Below are 18,295 nucleotides of genomic sequence, written 5' to 3' on the forward strand. Positions count from 1 at the left end.
TAGTTAAATGAAATCATTACTCTATTTAGGTAACTTTTTTAAGGTTAGACTTCTGAATCACGCAGTGCATACATCTTCAACACTTTCCTTTTTTCAACAATTTAATTCACTTTGTTTGCGTATGTACTCGGTAGGACACTGATTGCAGACTATAAATAACCATGTTTTTTCACTGAACTGTGCAAACAGATTTATATTTAGTTTGAAAGGTCACAATGAATGTTAGAAAGTAAAAATAAGGAATAGGTTCCAGTTTAAAAATAAATGTGAAAGGTAATGTACATCAGAAGTTTTAGCAAGTTTCTCCAAAATGTTGTATCAAACTTTATATTTTACACCTAAAATAAAAAGTTATGCTCACTGTATATAGAACATTTAATTTGTACTGACAAAACGCTGTCGTCTAAACAGATTTACTCAGGTTTGATGTAGAGGTTAAAACAGCTGTAGTTCAAAAGGTGTCCTTAAAACAGCAGCTCTGGGGGGAAAAAAACAATTAAACTTTAAACTGTGAAAATGTATTAATGTATCGGCTGTTTCGACAAAAATTAATGAGTGCTGTGTGAAACATTATCATTACAAATTAAAAGTTTAGAAAAGCTAAATTTATCTGGAAAAGTAGACCATTTTAAGTTTAGGATGTGGATTTTTTGACCATATCCATGGCAGTGACAGGAAGAGACATGATTCCAAGAATCCTGTCACCCTGAAGTCATTTTCACTGATCTAACATACACCCAAAACTTGATTTCCAAGAAGAAATTATCTTTTTCTGTATTTTGCAGCACAAAAAAGTGTAAACTTCCACCCCCAGAAACAGAATGAAGTGTTTTTCTGTTTGACTAGAAAGTCTAGAAAAAAGTTGTTTTTCATCTAATAGTGGTGCCCTCCTTTCATTCCATATTTTTCATAGAAAGAACAAATAGTTACTTTCAGAGATGTACTATTTGTACAACTCAGTTGTACAAATAGGTTGACTTGACCAGAGTCAAGTCAACCTTTCACCCATGCTTACTCTTATTTTACTTTTCTTCTGGGAGTCAAGTGTTTTGACAAATTAGAGATAAGCAATCATAAAATCTTTCAAATGTCAGATAATTTACTGACTGAATATTTGGTATTATGTCCAGTTTTGGTTCTCATTCTGACCTTTGTTTGGGTCAGTTCAGTTCGTTATCATGAAACATTGCAAACTATACTGCCTTTTTGTTAAACCCACTCAAAAACACTCTATAAAAAGGATAAAGGTGAAATATCACAGACTTAAAATAACAGTACTTTCTTTTATTGCTCCTGATTCCTGCCAGTACCAATATAAAAGCAAATTTATATTAATCCCTATAGCCAGATATTTACAATTTTTTAAATATGAATTTTTTAAAGGTAGACATATTTCCATTGTTTTATATTTTTCTAATATGTCTTTAATAACTTGAGGCCTTTTTATTCATCTCATGTATTTTTATGCTTTTTATTGACCAGGTTATTGGTATCTTCTACCACATTGTTCACTGAGCTGCAGATCAAGATGTCCTTACAGGGGGAAAAGAAAAAAAATCGACAATCTGTTGAAAATAAAATGTATGTATTATGTAATGAAGAAATAAATGTGTTTTTTTTTTTTTACTGAAGTTTGAAAATACATATAAACATATATTTACATTTTCTAAAATATTCAAACTGTTCACAATAATCAGTGAAAAAAAATATTGGGATCGGGAGTCCAGCTTATAGTTGCTGACAAGCCTTTTTTGGCATATTATACGAGTTCTTTGTGATTGGATGACCTCCCTGTCTCTGGCTGGGAGACTCCAAAATTTTGATAAAGTCTGAAGACACAAGTTGATGAAAAAAAATTCAACTAAATCTCAAAAAGTAAATGAATAATAGCCCCAAATATGTTTAAAATGTCCAAGAGGTCTATTTTGTATGGAAGCATATTTCCGCCACTATGGTAAAAATAAATAAATAAATAACTAATCTCATTATTTCAAGATAGTATCTCATTATTTCAAAATAGTACTGTAAACTTCTTTCACACAGTTGAATCCTTCAGTAGATTTTAAAAAACCTTTGCTCTCCTTTTAAAAAATAAAAAATAAATAAAAGCCAACCTCACAGATATTTAAAATATTTAATCAAGGAAACATTCAGAGGACTGAAAAAACTTTCATCTGTTGTTGCCATTTTCATTTAGTCCATTACTTATTAACAACTCTTGTCTGTCAAACAGTAAATACAGAAATAACAGTCATATTTATCTGCTTGCAGTTCTCTGCCAGACTCACTCTGGCCTGTACTGAAAAAAGACACAGTGGTGTTGCCAAGAAAACCCTAACTACTAAAACATTGTGCCTTAATTTTGCATAAGATTTACTGGGTTGAAGATAGTAAGCATCCTTTCTAGTAAATACACCTACGGCTGATCGTCTTGGAGGACTGCCTTCTTCTTACTACTTGTGGCTTGTTTCCATTTTAAAGCTAAGCAACAACACACTGCCTGCTGTCTTGGAGACTACTTTTAGGTATGTGGGTGTTTGCTATTTTTTTCCTCTATAGGGCTTCCTAGAAGCTGACATTTTCACTAAAAACTATTCATCTTGTGGGTTATCATGATACAAGTAAGCTAAGAGAACAAATTTAAGCCTTATGCCTTGTCTTAAAAAGAGAGCAATTAAATATCTAAAAACTTACTCATATTATATTTGCTAAAGCCTTTATTTCTATAAACACTCATCATTGTGGCTTACAGAAAAAAGTTTAGCTTCTCAAACAATAGATTTTTACATAGGGTCAATAAAAAATAAAAAAAACAAATACATAAATGCGGGCATTCCAAACGTTATCTCCATGTATCGTATAGTATATGCCCACGCTGCTGGATTGGGACTCCTTGAGGAAGAAATACTGCATCAGTGCAGCATGGCATGGATTCTCTGCTGATGTATTGAGAAAGCCCAAGTTGGTTTCAAAGCAATTTTCTGCTCACCTGCTTTCTTGGATCTGGTGTCTCACATTCCTCTAAGCAATACACCATAGAGTTTAGGTCATTAAGCACACTGTTACTATAGTCAATAAAAATCAGATATTTGTACTTTTGACAGGATTGGAAGTGCAAAAGTGTGCTGAAAAATTAAATCAGCATAGGGATGTGTTCCAAAATGCCCTGGTAGAAGCCTCTACTGACTGAATTATATAACATGCAGTGGACCAACAACAGCAATTGGCATGTCTCTTTAAACCATCACTGACTGTGGAAACTTCACCCTGGACCACCTTGGATTTTGCATCTCTCCACTCTTGTCCCTGAGATCTGTACTGTAATTTCCTATTTAAATGCAACATTTACTTTTTATTTAAAATAGGACTTTGGAACACTAAACAGCAGTCTAGTCCTGTTTTCTTTAACCTAAGTGAGACACTTCTCTAGTTCGGGAATGGCTGAAAACAAAATATGCTAGATATGTCTGTGTTATAACTCACTACATAATCTACATAATCCTTTTAAGGTTAACCAACACTTTTTAAATTACACTTTTTTCCTTCCACTCAACTTTCTATCAATACACTTTGGACACCAAATTTCTTATACAGTAACATTTGGTGTCATTGACTGTCTGCTGACCCTATGTAATGTTCTATTGTTTTGATACTGCTGTACAGTATAGTCATGAAATTAGAAAATATAACCATCACTGTGTTTAATGAATCTATCAGTGATAAATTAATTTGATCACTGAGCCTTTCAATTTTTTATGCACTTTTATATGTGTTCTATTTAGGAACAACACTTCTGCCAACGCATAGCTAGATTACCTTTTTTTAATGTATGTTTCCTCAAAAATAGATTTCCAAAAAATGTGTACAATTGATTTTCAGCTAAGTAATGTAATAATTAAAACCAACAAATCATTCTGACTTTGTTCCTAGAAGGCACATATAGCAGGAACACAAATCAGCATGGCAACTCATAAATGGCAGCCATCAAAAGGCACCAGCATTATGTAATGAAATTCAAAGCAGTAAAACTGATTTATGACTCTTAAACAGGCTACACTGCAGTGCCATCTTTAATACTGGAAACAATGCCAAGATTTAGAGGAAATGGAATAAAGTAGGTGCCTTCTGGTGCTAAAGAAAAATATTAGACTATAGAGCTCATAAGTTATTACTAAATATGAGAATATGACAATCAATACCTTTATAAAGCAGTAGGAAAAAGATTAAGAACATGAGAATAGTACTGTAGGGCAGAAAGGATAGAGATGTGTAGGCTGAAAGCTACAATAAGCAAAGTGAAGGACAAATTCATATAAAACACTCTGAGCACAGTACATAACCAGATCACAGCCCTTCTACTGGCCTCAAACCGTGATGCTGAATAGACCTGCTGGCTCCATGTCAATAACTTGACTGGCTTTATTTTAAAAGTCACATTGAATCTCATATTTTCTTTAAACCTGAATCATAATCTCCCAAAGGAAACAGAAATCTTCAATAACCCTGGCTGCAGACAAAGTTGAATAAATGAATGACTCGCATCCTTTTCTCTTTGCAAGAAGTGCAGAATTTGTATTTTTTTTCCATCCTTCACAAACTGAGAGGAAGCAGGTGATTTGATTGAGTGAATGACGCACAAGACAGACAGATGTGTGAAATGAGAGTGTGAAGCAATTCAAGTGGTCTGATGAATCAGAATCGAAAGGTATGACCAGTTTTTTAATGCTTTGTAAAATGATTTTTACAATGATTTTATGTTGGTCATACCAGCATTAATTTACTACATTTATAATCATTTACTTTTTAAAAACCTTTTGAAAAATAGTTCACAGTAATCACAATGTGAATAACATTAGTAATTTTGTTTTTTCTTTTTCAGTTTGGGGAATTGGGCCAAGCCCACTCGAGACTCTTGACCCCAAATTTGGGATGTTAATATTTATGCTGAATCAAAATAGCAAAACGAAGAAAAAAAAAACATCTCCATTAGCAGCAACCCAAAAAACATTAGCAGACATAGACCTGCTCAGTCTCATTTGTAGAGAGGCAAAATCAGTGTCCACTCTCTACTACATGAACATGTAAACATTTCCAGCTTCTGCAACCTGGACTCATGCCATCTGGTGCTTTATGTCTTTAAGCTGGAGACAAAGATAAAACTTTGCAGTAACACGAGACATTTGTAAATTTCTAGAAAACATATTTGTCACATCTGTTTGCAAATGTCAACAACAGAAGAGCCAGTCGTAGGTTCAATAACCTTTTATGACATTTTCACTGTCATTTGATTTATGACTATATGCTACAGAGAAAAAACATAGCAAGGGTGAAAATCACCTATGTTGCATTCAGGAAGCAGTGCAGCAAAAGGAAAGATGTTATCTTACAAGTCCATATTGTACTTTATATGAATTAAAATGATAGTAATGCAGCTGCTTAGCATAAACCTGTGGGCAAGTCCACAGGTTTTTAGAGGGTTGTGGTTTACCAGGCTGTGGACTTGCTGTGGGAGTTAAACTTGGGAGTTGCCTGTTTTTTGATTCAAAAATGGACTTTAACAAAAGAGTGAATTAGTACTCCATGGTAAAATCATCCACTGCATCCTTCAGTGATTATTGAAATAGAAATTACAACTCTTCACCACTGGCACTGCAAGAAGGGCTGCAGAGATCCACAGCTCAGGTCAGAAAATCACTTGATAGGATACTTTTATTAGCACTCTAATATGGCCTTAATTGTAAAAAGTCGAGAAAAGCAATTGTTGAAAGAAAGCCATCAAAGTCTTATTTCCCCCAAAAGTAACATTCTAGTCCAAAAATGTATTTTAAAAAAACAAAAGAAAACATTTTTACTAGCCTGTTTTGGCCACCCCTATAATTTCTGGGGGCACCACTGCTTATTCCAAAGCAAAATTTCAGTTCTTGCCTTATTTCTCTGAGGTGTAAAATATACATTTTATGCTACAATTACTACATTTTATGCTTATTACTTTTATATAAGACACTTATGAAATGCATATTACTTTATCTCAAGCTCTATAGTGCATCACAAAAACAATCCCACTTTCTTCCAATTTGTCACCCAACTCAAACACTTTGCACTGCTGCCATTTTGACTCAGAAAATAAAGCAGCAAAGGATAGATTACCGTAGGGATATGATTTGCTAAAACAACTTTTTCCCATTATTTATAGAGGAGGAAGTGTGTTGAGATTGAAAGCAGAAACAGAAGACAGGTGATAACTGATTAAAAGTGAAAAGGTAAAACGGAGCAGAGTGAAAGACAGAAGGGAGGCAACAGCAGGGAAGAGGGCATGAGAGGAAAGATTGTGGAGAAAGGTTGAATAAAGAGAGAGTGTGTGAAGATGGAGACCAAGTGAAACAGAGTGGATGAAATAAAATTAATTTAAAGAATATTTTCCAGCAATATGCACACACTTCTGTGTATTTCCTGCCCATGTGAGAACAAACGCCCACCTGTGCAGAAAACACAAACATGAACACTGATGGTTTATAAACTGATGGTTTATATTTGACTTCAGGATTTTCAGCAGCTTGACTTGCAGTGTGAATATATTCTGCTTGATGCACTGCAGTTTACAGAGTTGCCCTTTTTGTCATGACCTGTGGTTTAATTTGTCAAAGAGTAAAACAAGACAATTACATTTGAAATCACTCCATGTTTAATAAATGCTTTCCATGTTTTTGGACAGCGACAGTGTTGCCATCTTTGAATTAAACATCATTTCAGGAGTATTAACTCTATTTGCCTAAATTTATAAGCTGCTCATAGTGATGAAATATTCCCTGAAAAGAGGAGCAGGATATTAAGAAAGCTCTTTGGTGAATTATGATGCCCTCTTTTCTTTCTTTCATCATCATCTTTTCTTTATTGCTGTGAAATAGACTGATCTCAGTCTTCAGCGGGAGACAGAATAAATTTCTAATCCTCGCTCTGAACAGCAAAATGCACTATGTGAGATAAATTTATATTGTGGCAGGAATGAAGACAAAATCATATTGGGTTAGAATTTGCTGAAGGTCAATTTAAACTGATTGTATGCATGTTAAATAAGCTGCAGCTCACTAGAGAGATAAGAAGGAACATGTAGGGAACCACATTGAGATCTAGAAAAAAAACATTTACTAATTTTTAAGAATTACCAAAGATGCTGGCTTAACACCTTACAACCCATTGAACTTTTAAAAATATTTTCATATCAGTCTCCACCTCAGCCTCAGGTAATTTCCACTATTGTTTTTAGCTCCATCCATCTTGCACTCTCTCTGATTAGTACGGAAAAGAATTAGGGCCATTGATTAAAGTCAGATAATCAACTGAGATCAAAAGTACAAATTCTGGGTTTATGGACAGATTATTTTTTTCCAGTGGTTCTAATCCTCTTTCATAGATTTGGTTACTTATTAAAGAAAAGAAAGGCATTCCCTCACCATGATAGTGCTTCTGCCATGTTTCCGAGTGCAGATGATGTGTTGATCAAGATGATCTGAATGGTTGATTCCCTCTCTCACACACAGGTTTGTTTTCAGCGGTTTTCTTCATGCCACTGTGGCCTAAGAGCTGAGTCCATGACTAACAGTTCACCTGTTGACCTGAGCTCTGAATCTGTGATTCATCAGGTGTTGCTTGTTTCACTCTGCATTTGTCTCATATCTAGGGTCTGCTTTTTCTCTGATGAATGAAACTTCAGAGCTAAAATATGGTATGTACACTTTCAACAATCTATACCACAGGAGGACATTAGAAGTGACAAGGTGCGAGTTCCTAATGCCAGGCGATAGACTGACAGACAAAGTGCAAGTGGTCATGGTTTGTGTAATCCCAGGAGTTACTGTTGCTGTGGTAACAAGCATCCTTTCTCCTCACCAGACAAAAAGAGAAAAGGAGAATGAATATCTGTGCATAATCAGGGCACCATTGAAACAGTGGAGATGGAAGCAATTATAAAGACTGAGTGGTGCAAGAACAGGTCACAGCAGCGAAGGCAGCAAGAACAAAAAGAGAAAGAGGTGAACTGCTACTACTGCTGCAGAGAAAATCTAAGTTTTTGAGCGCTTTAATTGGACAATGAACAGCTGTTCAGTTTGACCCACGCTGCCTCTGCATACAAGCTCAACAGTAAGCACAGAAGAGAGAAAGAAAGCTATGAAATGAAGAAAAATATAGAAGTAAAAACAAACTGTGTGTTGGAGGGTGTTACCAACACACAGTTTGGTAACACCCAAACTGTGGGTGTTACACAGAGTTCAGTAGGAAAATGGCCTTTTTCCCATGCAAGGCACAGCTGAGCAGCTCTGATCTACTGAAAAGAGAAGATATTTTTCTACTGAGAGAGTCCAGAAGGAAAATAAAAAGCAGTCCCATATTTATGAAAAAACATTTTATAGAGATTATGCATAAATTTACATAGAAAAATGTTTTAGTTTCCCAGAGACTCACAAAGATTTCCAGGAAACCAGATAGAAATATTTGGGACATGGCATACAAATAAAAGGTTGTAGATGAGTTCATATAATACAGAATTTTCTCTTTTGGTTGATGGTTAATTTAAAGTCAACTTTTAAAGAGGTTTAAGTTTATGCTTTAAATGAAAAATGATTCTAAAAAAGGACAGGATGCACTAATCAGAATCAGTCGATTCTCCCTTGTTTTAATACAACGATCATTTTGCCTGTTTAATTTTTGTTTTTAATCCTGTACATTATGAAATGTGTCATTATTATGTTACTGTTACATAACATGTGTTTCAGAGAAATTGTGTTTTAATAAATGTTTTAAGCATACAGTTCTTAAAACGCAGTAAACGGTGGTTGGATTTATGTACAAGTCCTACTTTCCAAAGAATCTTTGGATACTGATGGAAATGTTCCATTTTATTAGAGCGAGTAAAAGAAGTAATGAATAGATGTATGATTTGAGATGTAAAATGTTTAAAGCCAGTTCTGACTGATGCTCAGTAAAGCTTATTCAAGTCTTGGATTGTGCATGGATTCTCATAAAATAGTAGTCTTTGTAATTTCCACAAACTCTGTGACAAAAACAAAAACGTTTTAAGACGGACAAAAATGGTTATTTATTACAGATGTTATTCCTTCTATGCATTTTTTATGGTATGCAGAAGTTTGTAAATGAACATTTTATCAAATTTAAAGGCCTTTATTGTGAAATGCACCATGTTTGTGTAAAGCCTCTGTGGGCTCTCAATGGGAGCTTGACCTGTAGCATATTCTGGACCAAAAATTTGAGTGTTTAAATCCATAAGCCACTTTATCACTTCAACCTTGTCACTTGGTTGTGTGTGTGTTTTTAGGGACAACTCTGAGCAACCCCACTCTTTTTTTGACTAGAGGCATGAATGGTTTCAAATTGTTTCACTCCCAGTATGACTCAGGACTCGTACTGCTGACCTTTTCTTCTCCACACAATGCTTTTTCCAGATCTCCCATACAATCTGAAGGGAGCTTCATTGGACAGAACAATATACTGTAACTAAATAACACCACTCCTCTGATAGAAGATATGAATAGTTTTTGAAGGAACACGGCAAATGCATATGTTCAGAACTTATAGAGTAACAAGGAACATATTTTAAGAAGCCTATGCTTGATATAAAGATTAGAGGACTCGGAGGTGTGTGCTGTTGAACTTTTTTGGAAACACTACAAGATAAATATGCAAAGTCACAAATGTTGGTCTGAGTTGAAGTGTTTTCACTCACGAAACCCTGGAGCACATCCATGCACACATACACAGCCAGAGCAATTGGATCAGAGGTGCTCAGCTGTGCCTTGCATGGGAAAAAGGCCATTAGCTCTGATATAATACATCCATTCCTCAGCATAACACACTTCAGTAATAGAGACATATTACGACGCTGCACTCAAACTCTTTCACTCTGCATGCCAAATCCTTATTACCTCTTATAATCACATACACACTTCCCGAATACCAATGTAACCCATCGAACTAATCCGGCTCAGCCAGACCAGCTTCATGATGGGGCAAATCATTAAAACAAACCCTCCTTGGCTTCTTAGCTCATAGTTACACCACTTACAGCTAATCCTCATTTAGCATTACAAGCTAAAATAAATCCCTGACAATGCATCTTCTATCCATTAAGGATCTCCTACTACAAAATATTTAACTTTAATTACTCAGGAAACAGCTAACTGTATTTATCAAAGTAAAAAAGCACAATTTAGAAATGGAGACTTCATTGAATATAGCTAAATGCAAATGCCGTAACACATTTTTGTTTGTTCTTTTTAAATAGACTTCTTCCAGGGGTTTCTACAACAAGATCAGTACAGTCCATCAGTGAATAAATCTGCTATTAAGGTGAGTAAATTGCAAGGCAAATGGGGAAACTAACACATTCTTTCCAAATTAAACCTGGATTTACTTTTAAAATACATGAATGGAAAATTATAAAAATCTACATATTTAGACTAAGGGCTGTGGTGGTGAATGTATGGATCTGAGAGTACGAAAAGGGTTACACTTCATTTTATACCTTTACTTTTTGCCTAGTGGTTCAAACCTTTAATTACAGTAAGTCATACCCTTGAATGTATTTTTAGTCAATGTCAAATCAATACACACCCTCAACAACAGAACATAAAGATGAAAAATGGGAACGGTGGGCATGATGACACAGAGAGGTAACAAGGCTAAGACAGCTGACCAAGACACACTGGAAGTTTGGAAAAAAAAGAGAGAGGATGAGTAACACACTCCCACACCTTTAGACATGTCTAAAGCCAAAAAACAAACACCCACAGTCATGGCAGAGTGGATGGGAATAAACTGGTTATAGATTAGTTGAACTGTGCCCTATCCATTTTATAATGAGTCCGAATTTTTGTGTGAGAGATGTCAGATAACAATAACTTGCAGTCACTGAATACTTAGTTTCTGAAATTTTGGTTTCGGAACAAGATGAGTCATTCCAAAGTGCAAAAATTAAGTAGTCCACATAGTGTCTTTAACAACAATCAGAGTTAAAGTTGACTGACATAAACAAGACAGAGAGTTGCAGAACCAACAATTGTTTTGCTTTATGTTGCAAAAGCATATCACTTTCAATCATTTCAACTGTGTATTCTAAACTCTTAAAAAGTTTTGATTTCAAACCTGTAGTTGCATTTGAGCATCTCCTGTAGTAGCACACCATGCTTGTTTGCGCAAACAAAAATAAAGAAAGTCAAGGAAGGCCATTTGCCTAAAGCAACAACGCACAACTCATTGCTTCTATTGATCTCTGCATAGATTAGTAAATGAGGGCATGATCAAGACATTGGTTAGGGGTCTGCAACCCCAATTTTTTATATATATATATATATATATATATATATATATATATATACAGTATATGCCTTTGTCCAGCTAAACAAGATTATTTTAGAGAATACCTTTAGATGTCCTAAAAAAAAATAAAGATTCTAACAAAATGGAACTACTTGTCGTTTTATTAGAATGACCAATTTATCTGCAACTTTAGGTTTAAGATAAAGAAATCACAAACTTCTTCATTTTATTCTGTAGCATGTTGATATTTGTGGTAGATCAGGTAAAACAAAAAAACTAGTGGCAGGATAACTTGATTACTGCTACTTTTAGTATCATTCTGTTGTGTAAATTCCATGTGCAATTATTCCATAAAAACGTTGTTTGTTATTAAATTTATATTTAAAGATATTAGTTCATTTTTTTAATTATTATTATTGTTAGCTGAAGTTATTAAGAATCAGTGTGAAAAAGATATTTGTATGGAGCTTCAGTTTACAGACCCCTGGCTTACAACAAAAAAGCTGATTTAGCTGCAGATGCCAGTCCATCTCAAATTATTATATTATTGTGAAGTTAATTTATTTTTCTCATTAAATTCAAAGTGGCATACTTGTATTTATTTTTTTGTGCCTTGTCAATTTAATTAAAAAATAATTTTGGGTTTTTACTGGCTCTAATTCCTAGTCATTAAAATTGACAGAAATCACTTTATATATAATGAATCTGTATGCATTTCAGTTTTTAAACGAAATACTGAAATAAATTACTTGATAATATTGTTATCTAATAGGATAAACCTGTCTTTTTTATCCAGCTCTTCTCAATTTAAATTCTTACTAATGCACAATGACCCAGTTTACACATTTCTATTTTCTTATGTGAATTTACGGGCGCATGTGTGCAGAACTCTTCTCTTTAATAAAAATCAGGCATAAAATATAAACAGCTTCCAGATCTTGTATGACCCCTGTCCATCACAGTTTAAAGGCAGGAAGGATGTGTAATGCCATCTTTCTAGATGAGATCTCTGATGTACGGAGAAAAAAAGATTCAAAGAAAAGGAACTGTCCAAACATATTTTGACTGACAAACAGCGGAAACACAGAAAACAGTGAGATCAAAAGCATTCATGAGCCTGAGTCTGTATCCTGCCATTCTTAGTGACACTGTAATGACATCTCTGCCAGTTGTAAATCTTCCAAACATTTGGTTATGTAATGGAGATATTTTGGGAACATGATAACTTACATTGTTGGGAGACACTGTAAGAACACTCCTGCTTTTCCTCATCGTTCCTCAAGTAACTCCCCCCGTAGTCCAACCGCAGAAGCTTCACATGAAAATCTAGAAAATATAAAAGCTGTTACAAACTGAGTACAGCAAATTCTGTAACAGAAAAGTCTATATGCAAAAGAAAGTTTTATGTGTAAATTGATAGTCTTTTGTGTTTTCTTATTCTTACAACGTATTTAATAATGTTATTCAGATAAATACAGGATCATTTCTTTTTTGATAATTATAAAGGTTCATCCAAAATATTGCATTTCTAATAAATGACAGTAGCCTTTCAAATATAATCATAGTATAAGGCTTTTCTCAAATTAAAATGACAGCACATTTTTTCATCTTTCTAACAGCCAATATAAAAATTGGCAATCCTGAGCCTCCCTAATTGTTCAGTACAGTTTAAGCTAGAGCAGGTTAATAATTCAAAGCAGCAGATAAAATTCACTCCATTGTCGCCGGGTCTCTCATTTAAGATAATTCAGAAAGTGATTAAAAAGATGCTAGAGAAACGCATCTTTCTCCTGTGATCCAGGAAGGTCTATTTTTGTCTTTTGTTTCCAGTATATAAAGAGAAGCGTGTTACAGCCCATCAGTGCTCGAAACATGTAGAACGGGACAGATAAATGGAAATTACGACAAGGGTGATTTTGTAAGCACATGGATAATTGGAGGAGGGGTTTGGAAGCAGAGAGGCCAAGAGTGTTATAATGAGTACAAAAGAGGATTAAATGCAACACAGAGGAGGTCAGGGGCTAAATGGAAGGATTTAAGAGAGAGGTTTTAGTGCTAGAAGAAGCAAGGATGAGAAGAGTAGAAGAGTTTGCTACTAAAACTAGTAAAAATTCTGTCTGGTAAAGATATGATAGAAGTCAGCATTAAATTATCCAACATGTTTTTTTTGATCAGCTTGGACCAGCATTCAACTGGTCAAAATATTTTAAAATTTTGTAGTCTTTTCATTTTCTGTTGGATTAAAAACTAACACTTTCAACAAACTTTAATATTCTGTCTATAGAAGCTTCTTCCTTAGAGTTAATACTGAGCAGTGTATCTGTGAGTCTGAGTATTTCTGAGGAAGTATCTCAGAGTCTTCAACACCAAGGAAAGGAGCTGTTGGTGCAACCTGGAAGTGCTTATAATGTCTGTCAATAAGATTGTTGCTCAGCTGGACTCTTCTGGAGTGGATGTATCAAGAAAGGCAGATGTGAAAGCTCTTCACTGTGGAATATTTTGAGGTTATTGACCTCAAAGTCTGATGAGACTTTTGGCATTTAAAAAAAAAACAACAATTTAAAGAAATCTGCTGTCTCCAGTTTGGCCCCCACTGTCCAACAATAAGGTAGTGACCAGACATACCTCCAAGTTTGTCACAAACCTTTTGAGGAACAAAAGGTTTGTTCCTCAAAAGGGTCCTTAAGTGACAAAAGACGCTGACTGAAACACGGGAGAGAAGAATTATGATCGATACAGTTGCAGAGTCATGCATGTTTTCATTTTGCGCCCCAGTTTTTTGCAAGTAGTTAAAAGTTTAAACTGATATTGTGCATCTTTGGTGTAAACATTACCTTCAAGCAAATGTCCCCCTTTTGCATTGCTGCCGGTGAAAAACCACCCAAGGGCCATTGAGAAACCCTAATTTAATATAAAATTGTCCTTTGCAAATTGTGGTATGCTTATTACAAATAAATAAATGATGTACTGTATCTTAAGATGCAAGTAATGATGAACACCATGCAACATACAACTCAAAAAAAACTTTGGTTGAGCATTCCTTCTAGTTGAGCTTTAGGGTGTAACACCCAGCTTTCATATTTTCAGATCCAGTTTTCCAATTCCTGCCAACATGCTAACAAGCATTTCAACTCAATTTCCCTCTGTTTTTAGATGGATTATTTTACTACTTGCAACTGTTTTTGGCTGCTAACTTTATCATGGTAATAAATTCTGTTTTGTGTTTTCTCAATTGACTCCACAGAAATTTTACGAAGGAAAATCTTCTCAGCATTTTATTGTCAACAGCAAATCTCATAAAGCCATGTGGGTGAAAAGAGCCATTAAGGAATTTATATGACAATATTTCAAAATGTGTTTAATGAGGGAATTGCCAGTTTCCAAGGCTTCTTTATGGAAATGAGAACCAAGTCTTAAGTAGCACAAATCACAGTAAGACAATTACAATGACAGAAACAAGAAATGAGTGTTCATGAGCAGATATGAATATTATGTTTATGGCATGTTTATGAACACAGACTAGAACTGTAGCATCAGAGGATGAAACTTCCTAACAACTAGGAGGATGTTTGAGTGTGTTTCTTGGGGCATTCTAATTAGTTTTCCTCTAGCCTAATTAGCAACATTAGGGAAGATGGGCTTAAAAACATTTTAAACCTTCAAAATAGTCAGCTTATGAATACATGAAGTTTGTCAGAAACACATTAACATCAAATATTACAAAATTTTTGTGGGGATCAATATTTATAAAGTACTGGGTTTGCCAGAAGTTTATTTTATAACAATATTTTTTTGTTTGCAATGTCACAGTTAATCAGAGGTTCAATAATCTCTTGAACATAGAATAACTGATTCATATAGAACATAAAAAACTGAACCTACTGCCTCCATTTCATGCATTTATTTTCATTTGTCACCAAGAGAAACAAAGTTGGCTTTCAAGGCAAAATGTGACGGGGCATTCTGTCGCATCTTGTTTTGATCCTTTTACGCTCTGGCAGGAGTGCACCACTGTGACTGAGGGAAAAGCAAGCTGTGCATCATGCCCAATAGAGCAAAGATAACAAGGAAAACCCTCAGCATGCTTGTCTTATAGACCGTCGGTCACTGGGACGTCTCAAAAACAGCCAGACAACAGACCACATCTCAGTCTATTTTGGGGTCATTTCTAATTATCACAACAACATACTGTGTTGTTGTGGTAATTAGAACCACATATTATCTGTGGTTATCTGTGAAAATATTATCTGTTGCCAAGAACTGTGCAGTACAGGCCATTTATCATTCAAAATCAACATTTTCTCCAAAACACACTCATGTAATTAATTTTGCAACATTTTTTTCTAATACTATGATATTCATAGTGAAAGAACACCAAGAGAAAGACTGTATGGGTTGCTGCAGCTTTCATACATTACTGATATTTCTTACCCAACTGGACATGAAAGGGATGTGCCCTTCACTGACAAAGCCAGGTGGTTTGCCAAATAAATGTATGACTCATATTACATATATTCTCTAAAATCCACTCCATCTTCCCACAGTAAGTGCATTTGAAATGTACTTTTCCCAATATTTCTGCATGTGTCACCGTTTCTCATTGCCTGTCATCCAAGATGAGCTCAGGGTATGTTACATCATTCCGAACACTCTTTACATCCTACACCACAGCATTTATAATGACATTCAATTTCCTCCAGAAACATGCTCATCTCTTGGGGAAAAAAAATAAATCATTTCACAGATTGGTGCCAAGAGGGTGTACAATAGGACACCCACAGTCCTGAAGGGGGTTTTCATCTGCAGCTGAAATGGTTGCTCACCATTTGACAATTCCCTCCCATCTCTCTTCTATGGTTTCTACCGAGGTTTTCCATGTCAGATTTACATCACCTGCCTGTTGTATCTGCAGCATAAGTACCTTAAGAAATCTTTTCATCTGGAAATTATTGTTTTTTGCTTTAACTAAAATATATATATGACATGCTGAAGTCCACACAAAACACAATCATTTAAAACAGCAGTTTTTGATCAGTATTTATTTGTGTCGTTTCAGATTGTTCTTTTAATGAGGCAGCACACAACACAGAGGCCTCCTGCTACATTTAAGAAGAGGGAAAGTCAACAAAGACCTTTAAGCAAAGTTTATACCATTCATCTTTCAAAACAATTCACAGGAGCATGGAGATTAGTCTAAGCCAAAGATTATTGAAACAAAAATGCACTCATCAACGTTTACTAAAAATGTTCAAAAATGTCTGTCTGATTGAATAATAGTATCTCAAGGTAAAAGCAACTTCATGCTGAAGGTTTTCAACTTCTTAGGAAAAGAAAGACAAGTGTTCAAACTATGCATTCCCCAGTTGTAAGGTAATTATGAATTAGTTCAACAGAATCTTGAAGGCTTACAAAGTTTCAGAGAAGCAGAATAATATAATTCCCTTTTAAAGGCATGATCAGAATTTGACAATGGTCAAGTCTTGGTCAGATTAGTGAAAAGTGTGCATGTGTGTGAAAAGTCGGGTTACTGCTAGGTCTGTACCTAAAATGAGTAATGTCTAGTTTTGACATGAAGCAAACATGCATTAGGAAGTTGGCATTCAACAAGCTAGCAAAGAGTGGAAGTAGGATTGAAACACACAAACATGTCGGACTGAACAACAGCTTGTGATGTTAATTCTTAAACGCAACCAGACTGGATTACTTTTCATTGCTGTAGCTTTTCAGTACAAAAGTTGTTTTTAAGTGGAAACGATTACAAAATACAAATAAATTTTAATAAAATAGAAAAAGAAAACGTCCACAGTCACAGATATTTTTAGGTGTAGAACAGCTATTTAATCTATAGCTTCCTATCATAGTATTTTGTATGACAGTTCAGTTTTAACTATTCTGTATTTAATAAATATAGAGGAAGCCTCAATTTCGATTTTTATAGCTAGTGATCTTCATGTCTCTGATTAATACAAATTAAAATCATGTTTTATCTCCTCGTTAGGACAGTGGTGAGTATCCCCGCCTGTCACGCGGGAGACAGGGGTTCGATTCCCCGACGGGGAGTGAAGTTTGTTTCAGGTCCCTCTTGAAAATGAGATCTAGATCTCAACGGGGTTTACCTGATTAAATAAAGGAATATTAATTTCTTTAGAAACGTGTGAGGGTAAACTTTTAATATTTGACTTAGAAGGCAATTGCTTAATTTTGACCAATCCAAAGCTCATCTCCAATCTTATCTGTTTAGCATGGACAGATATTATTCTCAGTTATCTCACTTATGTTATTAAGTCACACAGCTACATCTCAAGCTCAGAGACATATATTCAGTTTCTATCTCTTAGTTTCTAAGAGATAGAGGATCCAAATATGTTGTATGTTTGCCCAGTAAATTACAAGCCAGAATATTCAAATTTCAGTCAACAAAAAAAGGTAGGGGAAAAGTAGAGATGAGTTTTCAAATAATGCTAGACTAAATGGGGTTTTCCCTAGATGCATCAAAACAGACAGTTTATGACCAAGAAATATTATGAATAAACTGGATATATTCATATATCCAGTTTATCCATAATAAACTGGATATATGGATGCTCAAAGGGTTGATCACTATACAGGATGGTGATGGAAATAAGGACACAGGTTAAAAAATAAAATTCTGAACTGTTTTTTTTTTTTACTGTAATGTCCAGCTCCAAGTCTCTCACCTGCCAAGACCTCAACACAACCAGACCATCTTGATCCTTATTTTAAGACCAACTGACAGCTTCTCTGCCTCCCACTTCACCATGCCTGCATGCCTGAAAGCAAGATATTGAACAAAGCTGCAGATATGATCCGCCCAGGGTCCTGAATGCTGGCAGTAAACAGTTTTCTAAGATTCCATACAACCTCTACTTGATTAACTGTTCCAGGTTATCAAACTTTTAACAGCAAACCAGTTGCACTACCTTTCAAACAACATAAAAATATA

At 35.0% G+C, this 18,295-nt stretch overlaps 1 protein-coding gene across 1 annotated transcript in view; it reads right to left on the reverse strand.

The window, feature by feature from the left end:
* LOC102234018 (cAMP-specific 3',5'-cyclic phosphodiesterase 4B-like) overlaps positions 1–18,295 on the reverse strand; it is a 158,995-nt gene that overhangs the window by 134,961 nt on the left and 5,739 nt on the right. The window contains exon 2 of the mRNA XM_023339525.1: positions 12,562–12,657. Coding sequence (XP_023195293.1) covers positions 12,562–12,603 — 42 coding nt within the window. The 5' untranslated portion in view covers positions 12,604–12,657. The remainder of the gene's footprint in view (positions 1–12,561; positions 12,658–18,295) is intronic.

Source organism: Xiphophorus maculatus, chromosome 9 (genome assembly GCF_002775205.1).
Source record: "Xiphophorus maculatus strain JP 163 A chromosome 9, X_maculatus-5.0-male, whole genome shotgun sequence".
Classification (NCBI taxonomy): Eukaryota; Metazoa; Chordata; class Actinopteri; order Cyprinodontiformes; family Poeciliidae; genus Xiphophorus; species Xiphophorus maculatus.